The sequence below is a fragment of the Drosophila subobscura genome, chromosome E, assembly GCF_008121235.1.
Source record: "Drosophila subobscura isolate 14011-0131.10 chromosome E, UCBerk_Dsub_1.0, whole genome shotgun sequence".
Lineage (NCBI taxonomy): Eukaryota > Metazoa > Arthropoda > Insecta > Diptera > Drosophilidae > Drosophila > Drosophila subobscura.
This window is the reverse complement of record NC_048531.1, coordinates 5240410-5258986: the sequence shown is the minus strand read 5'-3', so window position 1 is coordinate 5258986 and position 18577 is coordinate 5240410. Positions and strand designations below refer to the sequence as shown.

General features: G+C 52.8%; 8 protein-coding genes across 8 annotated transcripts; 5 read left to right on the top strand and 3 right to left on the bottom strand.

Annotated features, from left to right (window-relative positions):
- The first annotated feature begins 435 nt into the window (after positions 1–435).
- LOC117891047 (protein virilizer) lies at positions 436–6502 on the top strand. Its single transcript, XM_034796217.1, has 6 exons — positions 436–596; positions 653–1344; positions 1409–4257; positions 4313–5009; positions 5081–6154; positions 6219–6502. Exons 1-6 carry the CDS (start codon positions 531–533, stop codon positions 6397–6399), a joined length of 5559 nt encoding a protein of 1852 aa, XP_034652108.1. The 5' UTR covers positions 436–530; the 3' UTR covers positions 6400–6502.
- On the bottom strand, positions 6419–7336 carry LOC117891051 (5-formyltetrahydrofolate cyclo-ligase). The gene is made up of 3 exons (XM_034796224.1): positions 7102–7336; positions 6787–7042; positions 6419–6731 (listed from the first exon to the last, which is right to left on the bottom strand). Exons 1-3 carry the CDS (start codon positions 7321–7323, stop codon positions 6499–6501), a joined length of 711 nt encoding a protein of 236 aa, XP_034652115.1. The 5' UTR covers positions 7324–7336; the 3' UTR covers positions 6419–6498.
- Positions 7337–7495: 159 nt separating this feature from the next.
- On the bottom strand, positions 7496–7997 carry LOC117891055 (ATPase inhibitor A, mitochondrial). The gene is made up of 2 exons (XM_034796227.1): positions 7843–7997; positions 7496–7754 (listed from the first exon to the last, which is right to left on the bottom strand). The coding sequence occupies exons 1-2, from the start codon at positions 7890–7892 to the stop codon at positions 7547–7549; spliced, it is 258 nt and encodes an 85-aa protein (XP_034652118.1). The 5' UTR covers positions 7893–7997; the 3' UTR covers positions 7496–7546.
- Positions 7998–8090: 93 nt separating this feature from the next.
- On the bottom strand, positions 8091–8853 carry LOC117891046. Its single transcript, XM_034796215.1, has 3 exons — positions 8706–8853; positions 8355–8637; positions 8091–8297 (listed from the first exon to the last, which is right to left on the bottom strand). Exons 1-3 carry the CDS (start codon positions 8756–8758, stop codon positions 8202–8204), a joined length of 432 nt encoding a protein of 143 aa, XP_034652106.1. The 5' UTR covers positions 8759–8853; the 3' UTR covers positions 8091–8201.
- Positions 8854–8939: 86 nt separating this feature from the next.
- LOC117891045 lies at positions 8940–9647 on the top strand. Its single transcript, XM_034796214.1, has 2 exons — positions 8940–9007; positions 9070–9647. Exons 1-2 carry the CDS (start codon positions 8972–8974, stop codon positions 9634–9636), a joined length of 603 nt encoding a protein of 200 aa, XP_034652105.1. The 5' UTR covers positions 8940–8971; the 3' UTR covers positions 9637–9647.
- On the top strand, positions 9607–10151 carry LOC117891044. The gene has a single exon (XM_034796213.1). The coding sequence runs from the start codon at positions 9746–9748 to the stop codon at positions 10106–10108; it is 363 nt and encodes a 120-aa protein (XP_034652104.1). The 5' UTR covers positions 9607–9745; the 3' UTR covers positions 10109–10151.
- Positions 10152–10822: 671 nt separating this feature from the next.
- LOC117890242 lies at positions 10823–16202 on the top strand. Its single transcript, XM_034794988.1, has 2 exons — positions 10823–14016; positions 14073–16202. The coding sequence occupies exons 1-2, from the start codon at positions 11050–11052 to the stop codon at positions 15288–15290; spliced, it is 4185 nt and encodes a 1394-aa protein (XP_034650879.1). The 5' UTR covers positions 10823–11049; the 3' UTR covers positions 15291–16202.
- A 244-nt stretch (positions 16203–16446) lies between these two features.
- LOC117891233 (esterase B1) lies at positions 16447–18474 on the top strand. Its single transcript, XM_034796578.1, has 4 exons — positions 16447–16643; positions 16706–16831; positions 16890–17113; positions 17167–18474. Exons 1-4 carry the CDS (start codon positions 16590–16592, stop codon positions 18440–18442), a joined length of 1680 nt encoding a protein of 559 aa, XP_034652469.1. The 5' UTR covers positions 16447–16589; the 3' UTR covers positions 18443–18474.
- Positions 18475–18577: the final 103 nt, after the last annotated feature.

The following is an 18577-nucleotide window of genomic DNA, read 5'->3' as shown; positions in this document are numbered from 1 at the left end:
GCGAAAAGCTGGCTGCGAAATTTTCTGTCGAGCAAAAAACAGGCCTGATTTCTTATCGCTTGCATCCCTGGGGTTTAAGAACATATACATTTTTTCATCGCTGAAATTAATATTACTCGATTTTTATATTCGGGTTAACATTGTTAGCTAGGACGGTACCATTATTTATTTAGTTTTTATATATTTAATCGCTACAGCGAAATTGGTTGGTCGCAGATTATGAGTCCGCATTGACCAGGTACTTCAGTTTATGTTGAATATTATTATAAAGTTATTGAAAATTTTTGAACTCAAAAAAGAGTTGTTTACCGAACGAACACTAGAATTATAATGTTTTATTTATTTACGGATGAAACAAGTTTCTACAAGACTAGCTAGTTTCAATAATGCATTTGAATAGGGTTGTTTAGATAGTATCGATGTGATTTGTCCATCTCTAATTAACTTGACGCCCGATTTTGGTTGTTTGGGAAAATAGTTTTACAAAACTGAATAAAAACTACTACTGAGATAGACAACACTCAGACAACATGACCGAAGTGGACGATGGAGCCGAACTGTTGTTCTTCGACACTTTTTCCCATGAAGATATAACCGTGAGTAGCGCAAAAGTACACACGGCTTTTGGTTCACACGTCGCATTTTGCTGTAGGACATAAACCTGGATCTGGTGCAGTTTCCGAAGCCGGTGTTCATCACGCAAGTGCGCATTATTCCGCTGGGTGCCCGGGTGCAGGCTGACTTTCCGGGCGGCGTTCGTCTGGGCGCCACAAACCCCTCCAAATTCGATCTGGAGTTCTTTGTGAACGACCTGGGCATGCCGGGTGCCGCGTTCGAGAATCTGGGCTTGTTGCGCTACAACCAGAACGATTGCATCCATCTGGACTGTTCGCAGGAGAAGATCCCCACCGATGGCCTCGTCCTGCGCGGCTGGTACAGCACCATCACCCTGGCAGTGTATGGAGTCTTGACCAATTCGGTGACGCAGCCCATAGCCAGTCCAACGCTGCCGTGCGAGCCTGCGGGCCCAGAGATGTGCAATCTTAGCGCAGAGGCGCACAATGTCCTGCTGCAGGAGGAGGTGTTGAAGGATGAGTGGGCGGAGCCGATTCCAGCCGAGCTGCTGGTGCCGCACAAGGCCGTCGTCAGCGACTACGAGCACGATGACTTGGAGTACGGGCTGTCGCGTGATCATCAGCAGCACTACCATCAACATGCCGAGGAGGAGCAGCGAGAGCTGCGTCGCCTGCGACGCTCCACCCATTCCACGGACCGCTCGCCACCACCGCCACCCATGCGGACGCACACGCACTCGGAGAGCAACGAAAGGGAGTACATCAGATGGTAGGCAACAAGCTCCAGCCACTCCAGGAGGTTCTATGAATAACATTATTCGCTTTGATTTCAGTTCGCGCGACAAGGGGTCGAGAGATTGGTCGCGTTCCCCGGAGTACTCCAGCCATCGGTCGCGTCGCAAGCGCTCCGATCGCTCCCGCTCGGACGCAGATGAGCACAAGTGGCCACGAACGCCGCCAGCATCGATTGATTCACCCATCAGACCGCGCTCACCCGATGCCATAGACTACGACGATGACGACTCACGATCCCACTACAAAATGCAGGCCACGCGTGGCTATCGACACTCGTCGGAGTCGCTGCATCGCGACCGGGAGGATGAGGAGCGCTCTGGCACACCCCAGGAACAATTTGAGCCGATTCTCAGCGACGACGAGATCATTGGCGATGACGAAGAGGACGAGTCCGAGGACGTGGCGGCGGCAGCCGAGTACGAGCGTGAGCTGGAGTTTGCCGCCGCCGTTGCCCCGCCAGCCATCGATGCGTTCGAGCCGTGGCAGCGGCCGCTGCTCATCTATGAGGGCGACCTGGCGGCGCACCTCAGCAAGGAGCTGGAAACGCTGCGGCTGCTCTTCAAGAAGCTGTCGCTGCAGACACGCTGCGAGAGCGTCACCGCCTTCAGCGACGAGCACGGCCTGAGCGCGGACGAGCGCGAGCAGTTTGTCTACCTGGGCGAGCAGTTGAACAACCAGCTGGGCTATCTCTCGCAGCACTACAAGCGGCGCAACTTTGTGCTGCAGCAGTTCTTCAGCCACGACGATGTGCATCTGCGACAGGCGGCCAATGTGCTGCAGGTGGCGCTGAGCTTCCAGGCGGCCTGCGTGCAGCCGCAGCCCGCATTCAAGATACGCCACATCAAGCTGGGTGCCCGCATGGCCGAGCTGCTGGGCAGCAATGAGCAGCTCTTTGGCCACCTGCTGCAGGAGCAGGGCTTCGATCTGTTCGAGGCCGTGCTCAGCCTCTACAAGGAGCCCTACATGGCCCTGTCCATTAAGCTGCAGCTGCTGAAGGCCGTCTATGCCATGCTGGACACCCGCCTGGGCGTGCAGCACTTCCTCTCCGCGAAGACAAATGGCTATCAGATGGTCATGGACTTCCTGAAGACGGCCAAGCTGACCAGAACCAAATACGCACTGCAGGCCATCATCAAGAAGCTGCACTTGTACGAGGCCTTGGCCAGTGTCCAGCAATGCTGCCGCCAGATCTTCGTGGATCGAGAAGCCAGTGTGGGGACGGAAGCAACGCCAGATGCCAGCCGATTGGAGATTTGTCAGAGGATTGAGTTTGCCTTCCAGATGCTCATGGACGCTCTGACCAACAGCCAACTGAGTTACCAGCAGCCGCGCCGTTTCCTGCCCGTTTCCAAGAAGTTCGAAGTGCTCATCGATCCCACGGCCCAGCGGAGCTTTGGCAATGCCCTCCAGTCGTACTTTGTCCAGCACTCGCTCGCGGAGTCTGTGCTGATTATTCTGAGCAATCCCAGGGAGGTGCCGCCCTCCACTTTCCTCTGCACCCTAGACCTGATGCACACTCTGCTGCTGTCCCATGTGGGCATTGATTACTTTGTGGACGATGCCTTTCCCGTCACCCAAATGATCGTGTCCATACTCCTCGGCCTGGACGAGGTGCCCAGCCAGCCCAGGCCGCATGTGCTGGAGGAGCCGAAGACAGATGAAACGCCAAAGGCAGAACAGGACAAGGAGCAGCCAATGGATGCGAGTGAGGAGCAGAAATCGGATGAGCCGAAAGAGGAGGAGCCAAAGCTGGCGCCGCCACCGCCTGTTGTGCGACAGCCGATAATGCGGCCAGTGCTCCCCCGCCTCGCGCGCCTGGGCATCGAGTTGGCCTACAAGGTGCAGACGCGCTACCACCTGGACGCCATTGTGTTCACGGCCGCCTGCCCCGAGTACGACACCATCAAGATAGCCACGCACATGCACTCGATCTACTCGCAGACCTGCGATCCTGCCGGCCGACAGCACACCGTCGAGGTGCTGGGCCTCAACAACAACCTGAAGATCTTCATGGATCTGATCAAGAAGGAGCAGCGGCTGCAGACGCAGCGCCAGCTGCTCAGCTCGCCGGGCACCAAGTACAAGAGTCCGGTGCTCAGCTATGCCGTGGACATGGTGGACGCCTGTGTGCGCTACTGCGAGCAGCTGGACTACCTCATCGAGCACGGTGGCGTCATACTGGAGCTGGCCAAGAACCACGAGACCTTCGAGCCCTCGGTGTCGGCGGTGCTGCAGGAGATGTATGTCTACATGAAGCCCCTGGAGGCCATCAATGTGTTTGTCTACGACGACATCATGCCCCTGGTGGAGGTGATTACGCGCTCGCTCGACTATCTGACCACGTTCCCCGGCGATCTGATCATGGCGCTGCGCATTCTCCGCTTCCTGGCCATCAGCCGCACGGGCCAGAAGTCGCACGGCACCGAGGAGCTGAAGCATCGCTTTGTGGCCCTGCAGCTGTATGCGGCGGATGGGGTCCAGCTGCTGCTGCAGATCATGGAGCGGCTGTGCGCGCACTTCGAGCAGCCAGGCATCCATGCACCCGCACTGATGACCATCCAGGGCGTGCACTGCTGCCAGATCATGCTGCCCACCCTGCAGATCCTGCGCGAGCTGCTCTCCTACGCCATACTGTGCCGCGACGGCACCTACAAGGATCTCACGGCCATCGATCACCTGGTGAAGGTGTACTATCTGCTCTTCTACTATCCCTCCCGCTGCCAGGCGGGCGCTGAGGTGGAGCAGTGCAAGCTGGAGGTGGTGCAGAGCCTGTTGGCCTACACCCAGCCGCACGAGCAGGATGCAGAGTCGCTGCACAAGTCCCTCTGGACGCTGATGATACGCGAGGTGCTGAAGAACATCGATGGACCCGCCCACTTCATACCAGGTGAGTGTTTCCATGGGAGACTCGAGTCATTAATCCAGAGCTCCAACCCAAACAGGACTCAAACTGCTGGCGGAACTGCTGCCACTGCCATTGCCCATGCCCCAGCCGCTGTGCGATCAACTGAAGCAGCAGCACAAGCAGCGACTGATCACCGAGCGGAAGCTCTGGTCCGCCCATCTGCATCCGCAGAGCGGACAGATTGCCAAGCTGGTGGAGGCCCTGGCGCCCTCGAGCTTCCCCCAGCTGGCGGAGCTGCTGCAGCGCGTTTGCATGCAGCTCTCGGATCTGGCCCCGAACATGACGCTGCTGATAGCCAAGACAATCACGGAGCTGCTGTGCACCGAGTACCAGACATCCAACTGCATTCCCACCACCAATCTGGAGCGTCTGCTGCGATTCTCCACGCGCCTGTGCGCCTTTGCGCCGCTGAAGAGCTCCATGCTGTCGATTCTGTCCGGCAAGTTCTGGGAGCTCTTCCAATCGCTGCTCGCGCTCAATGAGTTCAACGAGGTGGTGACCAACTGCCAGGAGGCGGTGCATCGCATCCTCGACAGCTTCCTGGACTCGGGCATCTCGCTGATATTCCACAAATCGACGGCTCTGCCAGCGCTGAATCTCTCCGCCGCTCTGCCACCCAAGGAACTCATACCGCGCATCATCGATGCTGTGTTCAGTAATCTAACCAGCGTGGAGGTCACCCATGGTATATCCATACTGGCAGTGCGCAATCTGGTGATACTCACGGAGCACGAGTAAGTTCTACCCAGATCAGACCTTGATTTGTGCTTTGATTTCTGATTTCTGATATTTTCTCCTGTGGCAGCTTCACCTTTTACCACCTGGCGCAGCTGCTGAAGCAGAAGCTCACCGAGTTCCAGGCCTGGATGGAGCGCGTCATCCTGCACAACGAGACGGTGGAGTACCATGCCAACATCGAGTCGCTGATCCTGCTGCTCCGTTCGCTCACGCAAATTGAGCCGCCGCCGCCGATGTCTGCGATGCCCAATCGCACCCTCAAGCTGGGCGCCACGGAGCTGGCACAACTGGTGGAGTTCCAGGACATTGAGATGGCCAGGCCGCCGGTGCTGGCACGCATCCTGCGCGTGCTCGACAAGTACAAGGCGGTGGCCAATGAGGCGGCACTGTGCGACCTCAAGCAACTGATTATTCTGCATGCCTCCAGGCAGGAGGCAAGCGCCAGCCTGGAAACGCTGCCTGCCGCCGCCGCCGTGGAGACCGAAAGTGAGCTGGCCACTCCGACAGCCAGCAGCACCAGTGGATCACTTAGCGTGGAACCTTTTCTGCCCCAAGCCGAGGGCATTGTCACCCAGTATGAGGCGCGTCCCATATTCACGCGATACTGCGCCACGGCCGAGAATCCCCAGCTCACGGCACGCTACTGGCTGGAGCCGCTGCCCATCGAGGTGATCGAGGACATGAACGAGCCGCTCTACGAGCGCATTGCCTGCGACCTCACCGACCTGGCCAATGTCTGCCTCAACCCGGACCTGGCCACCTCCGGCGACTCGAAGCGCACGCTGAATCTGTCCGGCTCGCCGCAGTCCAACCGCGAGATGACGCCCACAGCGCCCTGCTTCCGCACACGACGTGTGGAGGTGGAGCCCGCCACCGGGCGGCCAGAGAAGAAAATGTTTGTCTCGGCGGTGCGTGGACGAGGCTTTGCCCGGCCGCCACCCTCTCGCGGCGATCTGTTCCGTTCGCGTCCGCCCAATACCTCACGTCCTCCGTCGCTGCATGTCGATGACTTCCTGGCCCTGGAGACCTGTGGGGCACAGCCCACTGGTCCAACGGGCTACAACAAGATACCGTCCATGCTGCGGGGCTCGCGAGTGGGACGCAATCGGGGATCTCGCATCTCGGCAGCGGCTGCCTTTAGGTAAGGAAAATACTTAACTTCCAACTGAATTTTGAATTAATTTTTCACCTTTTTCCTTGGGCAGACAAAAGAAAATGATGCGCATGGGCTCGCCCTCCAGTTGGACAGAGTCTGGCGGCGGTGGGTCGTATCGTTCCAGCTCGGAGTCGCATTTTGGCGGCAGCGACTCGCACTACTCCTCGCCCCACTACAGTGGCAGATCGCGTGGCCGTGGCCTGCGCTCGCGACCGCCCTATCTGCGCTAAGAATGGAACAAGCAATATCTCCTGGAAGATGGGGGAATATCCCTTTAAAATGTCAGTTTATCTTGATTATAAAATATGCTGAAAAGCTCGTATCTAAGTTCAATTTTCGGTTATAACATTATGCAAGCGCACATCGTGGCTGTCCATGGGCAGCTCCTCCTGGCCGACAATCTGTTCGTTGAGCGCCAGGCCCATCAAGGAGATCTTCTTGTGGGGATACTTGTCCGAGTGATGGCGCAGAAACTTATCATAGTAGCCCATGCCATGGCCCATGCGAGCACCATTGCGTGTGAATGCCACGCCGGGCACAATAAACAGATCAATGCCGTGACCTGCAAGAGCAACAGAGATGAGATTAAAAGCTCTTAACAGCAAGTTGCAACTTACCATTGGTCATGGCATCTTCGCGATTATCCTTGAAGTCGGGCTGCTTGATGTTCCATTTGGTCAGGGGCAGATTCTCGTACTCCTCCATGCCACGTAGGCGCACCATTTTCATGCTTGCGCCCTCGTAGCTCGGCACAAACACCATCTTCTCCAGGCGAAACATCTCGCAGAGCAGCTCCGTGGTGTCCACCTCGCCGCTGGTGCTCAAATAGATGCTCACACGCTGCGCCTGCCGAAAGGCCTCGCTCTGCAGCACCTAAAAGGGGCAAACCGAATGAACGTCACGCAGTCATGGGCCCCGGGCCTGCGCTTTACCTTTGCGGTGACTGCATGCGATTGCCGCTTTATGGACTCTGCATCCAGGCGCTTGAGCGCATCCTTCATGCGCTTCCTAAGTGCCACTTTCAGGCTGTTTTGTATAGTCGATGCCATCGGCACTTTGTCTTTGTCCGCTGGCAGTGTCCAGACACTTGTACAAACCGGTAAGAACTGTATGAAGCTGCTGATGCCTAGAAGCGGGCATCTGTAGGTCTCCATGAATGCTTTATCAGCATTTTGTTATCAATCGCCTGCTTTGTTGCCTACTACGATCCGTAAACAAATGACAGGGTGGACCCAGGGACACAGAGTTAAAGTATCGAACAGCTGATTTGGCATTCACCCGGCGCAAGCAATGAACTTTTAAAGCGTTACAGCAACTTTAAACATACATAGTATATATTTTAAATAACGATTTTCAATTAAAAACAAATCAGTTTTCTCATTTCTTGTCCGTCTCAGGTGCCTTGGCTTCCGTCTGGGTCTTCAGCTTCTTTAGCTGCTCCTTTTGCTGCTTATGGAAGAACTCCTCCTCGCGGGCAGCCTCCATTTTGCCAAAAGAGCCGCCTGCCTCGCGGATGCTGCCACCGCCGCCACCACCCTTGCCGGCACCGCTGCCGAGCTCACCGATTTGTGACATTTTCAAATGCCTGCAGATTGAAAATAGAATATAATTCACATATATGTATAAATCTTATTTTCTTATGCAATTTCTAGAATGTTGTTCATGGAGCTTACTGAATTTGCTTTGGATACAAGCGCTGACTGAGACGACGCAATGTAAACATGTTTCCCTTATATACCAATCAAGTATATAGTATATCCAAGTGTGATGTGATATATATAAAGTGTGATTTATGCAAAACGATTGCGAAAGTTTGTGAAACTTGCGCGCGCGCCTCAGCTGATCTTTCAAAGCGAGTGCTGCCAACTAGAGAAAATAAAACCAACTATGTTATCGATAAATAGAACCATTACGTATTAAATTCAAAATAAAGAAACTAACAATTTTATTTGTGCACAGAACTTTCACCCATCCTCTTTGCTCACCCCACCTTAACACTGAAATTATAAACGAAAACGGTTAACTATTCAAGCTATTCCAGCATGTTGCCAGCAGCATCAACGTCCTTGACAATAGCCTCCTCCTCTTTCTGGTTGCGCTCCTGCAGCGTTTTGAAGTTATCAGCAGTCTGTAAAATTCAAAGCTAAGAAATGTAAATTAATTCCAGCTAGATAAGTGAACCTACCTCGGACATGAAAAACGCCTCTTCGCGTACGTTCTTGTGTTTGTTCATCAATGCGGTGGTGTAGAGGGCGGCATTGTTTATGGCCTTGTTGTACTCATCCCAATTGGGTAGATACTCGGCGATGGCCTTCTTGTCGCGCATTTTGTCAATCAGATCCAGATTTACTGTGGTGAAGTATTCCTCCTCCTTGAGGCCACCCTGCAGCTTGCCCAAACCACCGCCCCACATGTAGAAATTCGGGGCTTTCGTGTCACTGTAGTTCATCTGAGGCACAGGCCGAAAGCTGCAGGTAGCAAATGTTTACTAATAAATGATTGCTAAAAAGAACAAACAATAAAGGGCTAAACTTACGCGTGCGGCAGAGCCAGGCTCAGTTTACGTTGCAGCAGTGTGGCTGCAAACATTTTGAAAATCGATACACAAAATTCAGTTTTTTTTTTATGAAAAATATATCAGGAGCAGAGACTCAGATCTTGACAGTCTCTCAGTCACATTGGTTTGTGCTACTACAACAAAAACTCATTGGAAACTTATTTGAGAGCGGAGAATTATTATTTTTAGTTTTGTTTTCTTAAATACAGAGGAGCTAACACGCACGGGAATTTAAATCCAGAAAAATGGCAGAAAAGAGCGTACCAAATATCAAAACATTTGTAAGTTTCGCTCTCGATTTTGTTGTCTCAATTATTTCGCCTTGAACAAAATCATATTTCAGGGCAAGATTGTGCCAGGATCAGTGGAAAGCACTGCCATGGGACGTGGGACCACGCCGTCTCCATCAATTTTGGGGCGCAGCCACAATGCCTCTGTTGGAGATTCGAACTGCGCTTCAGCGCACTGCCTTGTCGTACCCGTGCGGCAGAAACCGCTGGGCGCGTACATGCACCTACAGAGTGCGAGCCCAAGGGCAGTGGGTGCCGCGGTCACGCCAGGCATCAGCTACGCGGCGGCCGTCGAGAATGTCGTTGCGGCCCAACAAATGGCAAACGTCAAAATGGCCATACCGCCACGTGTCGGGAAGCAGCAAAAGCCGTGCAAAGCCAACAGGCGGGCGACAATCGACTCAAACTTTACGATATTCGACGAGGAGCCCAAGCCACATCTTGTTATGCTATATAAGAAGGAGACGCCACCCGTGGCTAAAAAGAAACCAATTGCTGAGAGAAAAACTGTCCAAGAGGTGCAGCAGAAAAAAACAGATCGCGAAAGTAGTCCCGAAGCAGCTGAAAAAACCCGAACAGTTTTTTCAGAAAAAACAACCAAAGAATGCACCGCAGGGTGAGCCTCAGAATGAGCGCCAGAATGAGTGCCTGGAGCACCAGAATAACTCTCTGAATGACTCTCAGGATGAGTCCCAGGAGTCCCAGAGTGGAGAAACCGACTCTAGTGGCATGGAACTGGAATTATACGGCGCTCGCTTCCAGAGTACCGAATCTGAAGCTTCATTCGATGCCTTGCCAGCGCCCATGGATCTTCCTGGGGCTAATGGGCAGGAAAATTCTCCTCCGGAGTTCACCGATTGCGAAAGTTATCTCAGCTATCATCTGGACAGGTTGCAGCAAATTTTGGCCACTCAGTGCTCAGATCCTTTCTGGAATAAACTGCCTCTGTCCCGAAAGCCAGTTGAAGACAAACCCTTGAACGTCCAGATGAACGACAGGCAATTTCAACGACTGGACTTGGAGGCAGATGCCTTTTTGACGCAGTCTAGGGCCATGCATCAGATGTGGTTGCATGGTAATAGACCGATTTAGAAACCATAGTCAAAGCCCACTAAACCACGGTTAACAAAACAGACCTGCCAACCGGCAGGCAAGGAGTAATACTGTAAATTGCTCTGGTCTTACAATTCAGTATTTCAGTCAAACAAGTATTTTATACACACAAATTATAAAAGTGTGTTAATAATCGATTTGCGTTTTGCGGCATATTGTTTATTATAAACTTTTCGAAATGTAGCTTAATTAATATTTAAGGTTATTAAAGAACATGGTATTGAAACCCCCATGCGAATGTTTTTTTAATTCTTCCTCTGGGGAATTTTCTCTTTCTATTATTCTAAGATAAACCCATTATAAATGTTTAAAAGCAGTTTTGAAAACGGAATTTAAACATTAATCAAGTGAAATAGGGTATTTAAAAGCCATACAACGGTTAACATGCAACAAGCGGTCAAATGACGTAGCAGTCATTCACACTTACGTTACACTTCATTCCCACTTACGTGTAATGCATTTTTTTCTTACCCTTTTTGTGTTTTGAAAACAAGCCAATTAAGAGTAGTCATGAAAATAAGCATATCTGGTTTAAAATTCAATCTTCAATCGGGTTAAATTATAGTTTCTGTGTTGGGAGCTCCAACTGTCTGGTAATATTAGCTAGAATATCAAAATTGATGAAAATGATATGCGGTTAGGTAGATTTACGCAAAGGAAAACGTATATTTCTGAGGGTCAGACGGCATATTTGATCGATAATTCGCGGTCACACTGAGCCCTAGTGCTCGAAAGAAAATGTTGTGTTGTGAAAATGATGATTTTCATATGATGGCGATATAGTTATAATCAAAGAAAGTGCATAGATTGTGCAGGGAAGCATGTTTATTGAGTGAGGAGGAACCAAGCACTTACGGGGCAAAGCGAATGCGCTTTGTGCGCCTTGCTTTTGCACTTGCGTATGTGTGTGTGTGTGTATAATGGACAAGTTAAAAAACAACAACAAGGAAAATGCATCAATTGAATACCCCCAGCCCCCGACCCCCTACCCGACCACAATTGATGGCGAGGATGTGGAGAGCAACAAGAGCACACCGTACTTCACACCCATGGAATTTATGCAAACATCCTTTGAGTTCCCATCGCCCACAATCGAAACAACAACGCATTCGCCAGGGGGTGTTGTTGTCGCCCCCGCCACAGCCACAGCTACAGCCACCACCGCCACACTACTCACCACAGAGGCGCCCGACCACGATGTAGAGGATGCGACACGCCCCTATACGCCCAAGCAGTTCACCATCGCCCACCCGAATGCACCCCACCACGGCAGCACACAGTCACCCACACTGAATCGAAAGTTCAAGCGTTTCTCGCTCTACGATCGACGATCCTGCTCACCGCACATCGCCAGCAGCACAGGCACCACCGACAAGGAGAACACGATCCCAAAGTCTGGCGACGATATGGAGAACACTCTGTATCTGTCCAAGAGCGAGCACAACTCACCCACAATTATATTCAGAGATGAATCCTCCTCGACGCCCGTCGGCCTGGAGGCGAGTCGCCTCACCTATTCGCCCAAGCTGCTGTCGTCCATTAACAATCTGAATCTGTCCGGCCATGGGTCCCCCTTGAACATTATCAATTCGGCGGGCTACAAGAACGGGAACTTCTTTCGCTTCCCCGAGATCGATCATCATGTCGTGCAGGAGCCGCCCATCGATGCAGTACATATCGAGGAGGCGGCGGCTCAGATGCAGCGATTCAGGGGCAAGGAGTCGCTGGCCGCCGAGCTGGCACGTGCGGAGCAACCCCAGGATCAGCAGCGGGCCGAGGGGCGGAAGAATCGCAAGAACAAGAATAATCTCACCATTCGCATCACAGATGTGCCCATCAAGCACTCTGGTGGGGGGCAGGTGTCGCCGCTGCCCAAACCAAAGACGCCCACCATCAAGAGCACCAAGGAGAAGGCCCGCTCCCTGGACTCGGCGGCCAACGAGACGGAGCTGTCGATTGTGGTGCACAACATAACCGAATCTCATGGCAGCTGCGAGGACATGATGGACAACCAGAACAAGCCCCTGGCCGGCGGCATACACATCCATCATCTGCAGCAGCCCACCTCCACCGCCGGCATACACTCGACATCGCTCTCACGTCTCGACAACAGTCACAGTGCCCGTCGTACGCCGCGCCGCAAGTCGCCGGGCATCGACAATCCCAACTGGCTGATGTACCATCGCAAGCAGAATCCATATCACGGCAGCACCAGCACGGCCCAGAGCTCACTGGACTCGGAAATGAGCCTCAGCGACTCGCCCCAGCGCAGTGCCGCGGAGCTGAAGTCCGCCTGCAGCATGGACGGAAGCTCCAAGTTTGGCCTGGGCGCCACTCTGGCTCCGCGCAGCGCCCACAAGCACAACCAGCTGCTGCACTCGTCCAGCACGAATCTGAAGACCTTGCCCGAATGCCTCACTCTGGTGGAGTTCTCCTCTGGCGGCAGCGGTGGCAGCGGCGGCGGCAGTTCCTCTGCCAAGGAGTCGCCCTTCAAGCAAAAGTCCATGGACTTGCCCATGCCGAATCTGCAGGCCAAGACGACGGTGTCCACCTCATCGATGAATCTCCTACAGCGACGTGGCTCCAACCACAGTCTCACGCTCAATCTGCACAGTTCGTGCGGCAACCTGATGAACAGCGGCCTCAGCATCTCCAACTACAGCCTCGGCTCCATACTCAACTCAAAGTCCAGCTGCAACCTGGATGCTGGCGGCGGTACGGCCAGCGGAGCAGCACAGCTGGCGGGCGCCAGTCAGCAACAGACGCCACAGCATCTTGCCAGCAGCAGCAGCAGCCAGGGCAATCGTCAGGGCCTATTCCGCAGGCGGGGATCCACGCACAGCATCACCCTGAAGGGTCACACCACCACCTCGTGCGGCGACCTGCAGCAGCAGCAGCAGGCGATGCTGAATGCCGAGAAGTACAACCGCTTGAGCATGCGCACCAATTCCACGGGCTCTGGATCCGGCTCGAATGTGCCCACACCCAAACGTGGACTGCTGGAGCGACGTGGCTCCAATCAGAGTCTCACCCTCAACATGGGCAGCATTCTGGGCGTCGGGGGAGGCGAGCTGCCCGTGCCGGATGTGTGTGGGGGACAGCAGCCCAAGGTGACTGTCTGCAGCTGTGCTGCTTCCAGCCAGGCCCCGCACCAGCGGAAGTTCTTCAGCACCGAGAACCTGAACACCAATCCGAACAAGCAGAGCTCGCAGTTCTTTGGTCAGGTGTGCTTCGGCTCTGCCTCTGATTTGCAGCCCAATCCGGTGCAGGATCCGGCCAGTACCGAGCAGAGCATTGCCTGCACCTGCGCCGGCACGGTGCGCAACATCATGACACGGCCCCTGTCGCCGCAGACGACCAGCGAGGAGTTCAAGATCTACTTGGCCAGCATCCAGATGCTGCAGAGTGCCTCCAATCCGCTGAATCAGTTCGACTTGATACGCCTCAATCATGTGTTCGATCACAGCTACAAGACCAACAAGAACATCATTGAACAGCCGCCGGTTTTGGGCTCGAATGGTCGCGAGGCAGAGCTGGAGACGCCCACGAATCAGCTGCCACCCAGCTCGGAGGACAGCGAGCTGCTCGCCTGCTACCAGGCGGTGGTGAAGCGGATTGTGCAGTCGATGCCGCAGCTGGAGGAGGCCGAACAGAAGCGCATCTTCTGCGATCTGCACAAGGAGTTCTGGGATCTGCCGCTCAATCATCAGGAGAAGCCCATGGTCTTTGGCTCCCAAACAAAGAATCGCTACAAGACGATTCTGCCCAACGAGCATTCCCGTGTGCTGCTCGAGCCCGAGGCCAGCGAGCTGCTCAGTCTGGAGCAACAGGGGCAGCACCAGCAGCAGCAGGAGGATGCGCCCTACATCAATGCCAATTATATCAAGGTGAGTCCCTGTCCGCTCATAAGTATTGAAATGATTCTGGTTTTTGTCTCTTGCAGGGACCCGACTACGTGTCCAAGTGCTATGTGGCCACCCAGGGCCCGCTGCCCAACACCATCTACGAGTTCTGGCTGATGATCCACCAGAACACGCAGCGCTACATCCGCCGCTGCGTGGACGGGGGCAGCAGCAGCAGTCCGCACATGGAGCGATCGCAGATATTGCAGCAGTACTACCAGAAGATCGTGATGCTGACCAACTTCACCGAGGCAAATCGACAGAAGTGCGCCATTTACTTTCCCATCGATCTCAATGAGATATTCGCTGTGGCCGCCAAGTGCGAGGTGTTCCGACTGAGTGCGGCTGCCAGGGCATACTTTGATCAGCATCTGCAGCCCGCAACTGTGCCGGACACTGCGGTGGCACCGCCGCCACTCAATGAGCTCGAAGATCTCAGCTATCAGCACATTGGCGTCGAGTCGTTGAAGGTGACGCTGGACCGAGAAGTGCTGGAGAGTCTGCCGGGGCAGAGCAACTTCTTTCTGGTGAAGAACGTGGGCATTGTGCGGCGAAACGGCTACTCGGTGCGCAAGTTTGTGCTGCTCTACTGCATCCATGTGCCGCAAACGGCTAGCTATTATCTGCAGAAGATCTGCTGCTATCACTACTGGTATCCGGACTGGCCCGATCACCATTCGCCGCGGGACATCAATACGCTGCTGGACACTTGTCTGCATGTCCTGAATCTGGGCAAATGCGAGTCGGAGTTCGACACCTACGACGAGAGTCGCAGCGTGCGCAATGCCCATCTGACGGCTCAGCGTCTGGACATCTATAAGCAGGACATCTTCAATGCCGTGCAGCCCCTGCCCGTCATCCACTGCTCGGCTGGCATCGGGCGAACTGGCTGCTTCACGGCCATACTGAATGCCGTGCGACAGCTGCGTCAGTCGCTGGCCTACTCCCTCACCGGCATGCTAACCAAAGCTCTGAACGCGGCAGAGTTTGAGCTGAACTCGGAGGCGCAGCACGACGACAGCGACAGCAGCTTCACATGCAACACCATACGGCATATTAGGCAGATAATTGACCACCAGGAGCCGCCCACTTTTGACAAGCTACCCAAGATGCCAGACATCTTCGTGGACGTGCTGGGCATTGTGTGCAATCTGCGCTTGCAGCGCGGCGGCATGGTCCAAAACTCTGAGCAATACGAGCTGATACACAGGGCCATTTGTCTCTACTTGAAGCGAACCCTGGCCCTGAGGAGGTTTTAAGAAACGAACAGAACCCGCGACCCATGTTGACGACTACGATATACGGATTAAATATTTAGGATATGCGGATACCGAAGATAACAGAAGGAGAGGAAGAACAAACACCAATTTACTATTATGTAAAACCAAAACAATTTGTGACCCTTTATTTAAATGTAAACAACCAATCGACAAAAGTAGAAGAACAAATCATCAAATCAACAAACAAAACCATGGCTAAAAGAGTCTCGAAACACACACGCAAACACTTGCAACTGGCATGGAAAGGATGCACTCCGAGGCACTCCTGGAAGTGTGTTTGCTAATTATTACTATTACCACATATTCTACCACATATATACCTACATATATATATATATATAAATGTTTATTAAGTGTTTGGATGTATGTGTCTGTTAAATGTGTGTCCTGTGTGCATGTACATAAGTGTAAATGTTTTCAACTTTTGGTGTGAACTATGCTTAAAAACCTAAACTAAAGTTAATTAATTAACAATTATTATATTACCCTTATCCTTTATTGTAAACCCATCCCCCTCCCCAACCCAACTTTACAGAACTCCGCGCGACTTGTGTTTGTGTGTGTGCGCGGCGTGCCCCCCGATCCAACTGTGAGCTGGCTACCCATGTTTGGGGGCGAAGAAAGCTCACACCTTTTTCAAGTTGGTCCCTCCACCATGCGGGGGAGGGCCTTCTGACTAAACACCAAATTTCTTCAAGCCCAAACTGTTAGTTCTACGATTGGGTTGTGGGGCCGCCCCCCACCGCTGCCAAACCAAGCAATCAACCATCGTACATCGCGGCCAGAGTTCGTCGAATAATGCGAATAGTGGAAGAAACCAAAACCATAAATGAACTTGTATTACTGTTTATGAAATGGAACTAGTCAAATAAACCCTAGAAACATTTTAAATGTATCTTTAAATGTGTAAACAAAACAAAACAAAAAACATTTTATATTATTTTATATTTGGTTTCGGGTTAGAGGGAACTTTGGACTATCTGCTTGAGCAGCAACTGATAAATCATAAATGATGATTAAGCATGACAATTGCTTAGCTAGAACTGATGTTAATCCAAAATTAGTTTATGGTTTGCTTTCGTTGCGTGCGAACTTCTACCCCCTGGCACTGTGACGGGTTAATTCACCGCGTCAGCTGTTTCGGCCAGAGTTTCGGTGCAAAGTCCGTCAGCGTTGGAATCAGGTTTTGGATTTGTTATTGCCGAATAATTGCATTGCGATTAGATAGTCGGACGGTCTGTCTACACGGGGCAGACTAGCATAATTTGGGACAGCAAAATGCTACGAACTGCCGGCCAGTCCATACTCGTTAGACTCTACAGCAGCATGAAGGTAAATTCCGCAACATCTGTGCAATAAATCTCTCTTAATTAATGGAAATTTACTTACCGCAGGTGAAAATTCCCGTGAAGCAGGGCATTGTTGTGGGCCAGCAACAGCGGCTGCCCAGTGGCCTGGAGTACAACAGTTTCCTGGGCGTACCTTATGCGGAGCCACCTGTTGGCAGTCTCAGATTTCGCGTAAGCACAGCAGAAAAACTGCCAGAGAGAGATTATTTATTTTACTTGGCACCCTTAGAGCCCCGTGCCGCAGGAGCGCTTCGAGCAGCATGAGCTGGACTGCAGCAGGGAGAGGGATGTGTCGCATCAACGCGATCCCTTCATCGCCGAAGTGGCCGGCTCCGAGAACTGTCTCTTCCTCAATGTGTATGCGCCCAAGGGCAAACGTTCAGCGTCGCCCCTGCCCGTCATGGTGTGGATTCACGGCGGCGGCTACTTAGTTGGCAACGGCAACAGCGACTTGTGAGTGGAGTGGACCAAAATGTCGCCTAAAGTCTGAATCCAAATCTTTGCAGTCACTTTCCAGCCAAGCTCATGGAACAAGAAGTCATTGTGGTCACATTGAACTATCGCCTGGGTGCCCTGGGATTCCTGAGTTTGCCCGAGGAGGGCATATACGGCAACATGGGACTGAAGGATCAGCGCATGGCTCTGCAGTGGCTGCAGGAGAATATTGCCAGCTTCAATGGTGATCCCAGCAATGTGACGCTCTTCGGCGAAAGTGCTGGCGCGGCGTCCGTGCACCTGCACACGTATGCGCGGCACGCCAACAAGCTCTTCCACAAGGCCATCATGCAGAGCGGAACGGGCAACATGGAATGGGTGTTTCAACAGGATGCAGCCTACAAGACCCGTCGTCTGGCCGAACTCCTGGGCGGCGGCGATTTCGGCGGCAACACAAAGGCCCTGCTGGCCTTTCTGCAGTCTGAGAAGGTGAAACCCGTTGGCATTTTGGCCAACACGATGAAGGTTCTGACAGCGGATGAGCGGCGCCGCCACCTGCCGTTCGCCTTCAAGCCCGTGCTCGAGGCTGCCAGCAGTCCAGACAGTTTCATCGATCAGAATATTCTGGATCTGATGCACACGAAGGATCATGTGGGCAAAATGCCCATGATCATGGGCTACAACTCGGCGGAAGGACTGGCCATGATTTCGAGGGCCAAGCTGAAACTTGAGGACTACGAAGAGGATTTGGCACGAACGGTGCCGCGTGATCTGGTGCCGGATCCACAGGCCCCCGAGGCTCAGCAAGCGGCGGCCGACATACGAAAATTCTACTTCAACGGCCAGACATTGACCATGCAGCATCTTAACAGTATGGTGGATCTGTTCAGTGATTATCACTTCAGCATGGATATGCAGAGAGCCGCGGAGATTCATGTCAACTCTCAAACGCAGTCGCCATTGTACTTTTATCGACTGGACTACGTTGGCGGACGCAATATTTACAAGAAAATCTTCCAGAATGAGGATCTGCGGGGAGTGGCTCATGCTGATGATATTTGCTATTTGTTCCAGATGGCAGGGGACGAGACTCCGATGGAAAAAGACGATGCGCTCGTCTCGGAGAAGATTGCCCAGATGTGGGCAAATTTCGCGCGGCACGGCAAGCCATCCGATAGTTGGACACCAGTCCAAAGACCCCAGACTGGCCAACCCATGCAGCTGGACTGCCTGCTCATTGATCGAGAGTGTAAAATGCACAAGAATCCGGATGCAGAACGCATGGATTTCTGGCGCAGCATGTATCAGCGATACAGCCCCCAGCGTAATGTGAGAGCTAAGCTATAATTTGTCCTTAATAGTTATAAATAGAGAATTTTTCAATTCATTTAAAATGGTCGTTAGATTTACTTTCGAATAATTGGTTTAACCCATCGCTAGTCAAGACATCGATATGGCGGTTTTTGGTAACGATGAATCGAT

What these genes read in the sequence shown, in the direction of transcription:
- LOC117891047 (XM_034796217.1), top strand. Translation starts at nt 531, where the DNA reads ATGACCGAAGTGGACGATGGAGCCGAACTGTTGTTCTTCGACACTTTT. An exon ending in ACCCGCCCACTTCATACCAG is followed by an intron (nt 4,258 to 4,312) that starts GTGAGTGTTTCC and finishes CAACCCAAACAG; the next exon opens with GACTCAAACTGCTGGCGGAA. An exon ending in GTGATACTCACGGAGCACGA is followed by an intron (nt 5,010 to 5,080) that starts GTAAGTTCTACC and finishes CTCCTGTGGCAG; the next exon opens with CTTCACCTTTTACCACCTGG.
- LOC117891051 (XM_034796224.1), bottom strand. Translation starts at nt 7,323, where the DNA reads ATGGAGACCTACAGATGCCCGCTTCTAGGCATCAGCAGCTTCATACAG. An exon ending in CGCATGCAGTCACCGCAAAG is followed by an intron (nt 7,043 to 7,101) that starts GTAAAGCGCAGG and finishes TGCCCCTTTTAG; the next exon opens with GTGCTGCAGAGCGAGGCCTT. An exon ending in CGAAGATGCCATGACCAATG is followed by an intron (nt 6,732 to 6,786) that starts GTAAGTTGCAAC and finishes TTGCTCTTGCAG; the next exon opens with GTCACGGCATTGATCTGTTT.
- LOC117891055 (XM_034796227.1), bottom strand. Translation starts at nt 7,892, where the DNA reads ATGTTTACATTGCGTCGTCTCAGTCAGCGCTTGTATCCAAAGCAAATT. An exon ending in TTGTATCCAAAGCAAATTCA is followed by an intron (nt 7,755 to 7,842) that starts GTAAGCTCCATG and finishes TTCAATCTGCAG; the next exon opens with GCATTTGAAAATGTCACAAA.
- LOC117891046 (XM_034796215.1), bottom strand. Translation starts at nt 8,758, where the DNA reads ATGTTTGCAGCCACACTGCTGCAACGTAAACTGAGCCTGGCTCTGCCG. An exon ending in AGCCTGGCTCTGCCGCACGC is followed by an intron (nt 8,638 to 8,705) that starts GTAAGTTTAGCC and finishes TGCTACCTGCAG; the next exon opens with CTTTCGGCCTGTGCCTCAGA. An exon ending in AGGCGTTTTTCATGTCCGAG is followed by an intron (nt 8,298 to 8,354) that starts GTAGGTTCACTT and finishes TGAATTTTACAG; the next exon opens with ACTGCTGATAACTTCAAAAC.
- LOC117891045 (XM_034796214.1), top strand. Translation starts at nt 8,972, where the DNA reads ATGGCAGAAAAGAGCGTACCAAATATCAAAACATTT. An exon ending in TACCAAATATCAAAACATTT is followed by an intron (nt 9,008 to 9,069) that starts GTAAGTTTCGCT and finishes ATCATATTTCAG; the next exon opens with GGCAAGATTGTGCCAGGATC.
- LOC117891044 (XM_034796213.1), top strand. Translation starts at nt 9,746, where the DNA reads ATGGAACTGGAATTATACGGCGCTCGCTTCCAGAGTACCGAATCTGAA.
- LOC117890242 (XM_034794988.1), top strand. Translation starts at nt 11,050, where the DNA reads ATGGACAAGTTAAAAAACAACAACAAGGAAAATGCATCAATTGAATAC. An exon ending in TCAATGCCAATTATATCAAG is followed by an intron (nt 14,017 to 14,072) that starts GTGAGTCCCTGT and finishes TGTCTCTTGCAG; the next exon opens with GGACCCGACTACGTGTCCAA.
- LOC117891233 (XM_034796578.1), top strand. Translation starts at nt 16,590, where the DNA reads ATGCTACGAACTGCCGGCCAGTCCATACTCGTTAGACTCTACAGCAGC. An exon ending in GACTCTACAGCAGCATGAAG is followed by an intron (nt 16,644 to 16,705) that starts GTAAATTCCGCA and finishes TACTTACCGCAG; the next exon opens with GTGAAAATTCCCGTGAAGCA. An exon ending in TTGGCAGTCTCAGATTTCGC is followed by an intron (nt 16,832 to 16,889) that starts GTAAGCACAGCA and finishes TGGCACCCTTAG; the next exon opens with AGCCCCGTGCCGCAGGAGCG.